Source organism: Aspergillus welwitschiae (genome assembly GCF_003344945.1).
Source record: "Aspergillus welwitschiae strain CBS 139.54b unplaced genomic scaffold BDQ94scaffold_8, whole genome shotgun sequence".
NCBI classification, from domain to species: domain Eukaryota; kingdom Fungi; phylum Ascomycota; class Eurotiomycetes; order Eurotiales; family Aspergillaceae; genus Aspergillus; species Aspergillus welwitschiae.
The window spans coordinates 1,058,305-1,060,047 of record NW_020798702.1 but is presented as its reverse complement, the minus strand read 5'-3'; the positions used below and the strand labels follow the sequence as shown (position 1 = coordinate 1,060,047).

Here is a 1,743-nt window from a genome sequence, read left to right as displayed (position 1 = left end):
ACGACCGTGATCATTCTAGTTCATCGTCTGAAGCCGACGGCTTTGGTACAACTAGCGTGAATTTTGTAGCTGTAGTGGGTACAGGAGTCGAGAACCCACACCCTTTCAAGCGGTTCCCAGGGGGCCTTGATGCCGGTTCCGGAACGACGAGAATTGAAGTATCTTTTAAGTTTCGCCGACCATAACTATTTCCCTCAAATCGCACTTTCGACAAACACTGCGTGTCTTTTCTGGGATCCATTCGAGATAAATTCAACAACAAGTCTATCACAATAAGCGATATAGACCACATCATGTTCAGTCCTGTTCTTGACGACGGATGTCTGGTAGTCGTTACCGGTGTAAATGGATATGTGGGATCCTACGTCGCCGAGAAACTTCTGGAAAAGGGATATAGGGTTCGCGGGACTGTGCGGAACGCAACAAGATGCCTGTGGCTCTTGGATTTATTCGAAGAAAAGTACGGGAAAGGAAAGTTCGAGCTCACAGTGGTGGAGGATATGGCTAGAGATGGCGCCTACGATGAGGCAGTGAAAGGTGAGTGTCTAGATCAAATCCGATGATTTTACTCTGACCCATGCAGGTGCCTCTGGGATTGTGCACGTCGCATCCATAGTACAGCCAGGGCCAGACCCAAATCTGACCATTCCCCCGGTCTTAGCTGGAATCCGGGGAATACTCCAGTCTGCTATCCGAGAAAAAAGCATGAGACGTTTTGTTCTCACGTCATCCTCTGTTGCCGTCTTGGAACCAACATCATTGAAACAGACTGTTACCGTCGACATGTGGAACGACAGGGCGGTCGAGCTGGCTTGGGCTCCTCCTCCCTTTTTGGAGAGTCGGGGAATGGATATATACGCTGCAAGCAAAGTTTTGGGTGAAAAGGAGATGTGGTCCTGGGTTGATCGCGAAAAGCCGCATTTTGTGGCAAACTCTGGTACATTCCCAAGAAGATTCCGAACCACATTGAAGATACACAGCTGATCCGGATAAGTTATTCCGCCTGTGATATTTGGGAAACCTTTGAGCACGAAGCATCAAGGCTACCCCTCCACGTCTGCGATCCCTGTTACTATTCTGGAAAATGATAAGGCAGCAATGGCCGCTTTCATTGATCAGTTCCCACCCTGTAAGTTATCTTCAATCCCAAATGTTATCGCGCCGTTTAGCTGACATTCAAAGTCTTTTTTGTTGATGTAGAAGACGTTGCGCGGCTCCACGTTGCCGGGCTGATTCATCCCGAAGTGATGAATGAAAGGCTATTCGCCTTCGCCGGACCGTTCAATCGTAATGACATCCTAGCTATTCTGCGGCAGTTATTCCCGAAACGGGAACTGGCCCCTGAAGCTCCTGGGCTGGTGACCAATGAATCTGAAATTAAGCCGGCCGAACGATCTGAGAAATTGTTGCAAGGAATGTGGGGCACAGGATTCAGAAGCTTGGAAATAACTGTCAAGGCTAACGTTGAAAATTATCTGGGTAAATAATAAAGCAGCAAATCTATCAGATATGAACAGTCTATTGCGTCGGTGTCAAGCTAAGCATTCCCTGCATCATTTCAAATACATCATTCCCAGTCTATCGAAGTAGGCAACTGCCTGTATTATATTACCTTTGTTCGATATAAGTCTACTGGAATGTTTTCTTAGGCAATAAAATGCAATGGAAGGTAGGATTAAGTAGATATATGATAATATTATTGACTGGTTTTCTTTGGCTGGGCATGATAGCACCTATTAGTCC

The 1,743-nt window shown here is 46.6% G+C and overlaps 1 protein-coding gene across 1 annotated transcript; it reads left to right on the top strand.

The window, feature by feature from the left end:
• Positions 1 to 293: 293 nt before the first annotated feature.
• On the top strand, positions 294 to 1,487 carry BDQ94DRAFT_158191 (aldehyde reductase II; the record flags this gene model as incomplete). The annotated part of the gene is made up of 4 exons (XM_026768903.1): positions 294 to 537; positions 584 to 937; positions 995 to 1,129; positions 1,183 to 1,487. The coding sequence occupies 4 exons, from the start codon at positions 294 to 296 to the stop codon at positions 1,485 to 1,487; spliced, it is 1,038 nt and encodes a 345-aa protein (XP_026629056.1).
• Between the last annotated feature and the right edge of the window lie 256 nt (positions 1,488 to 1,743).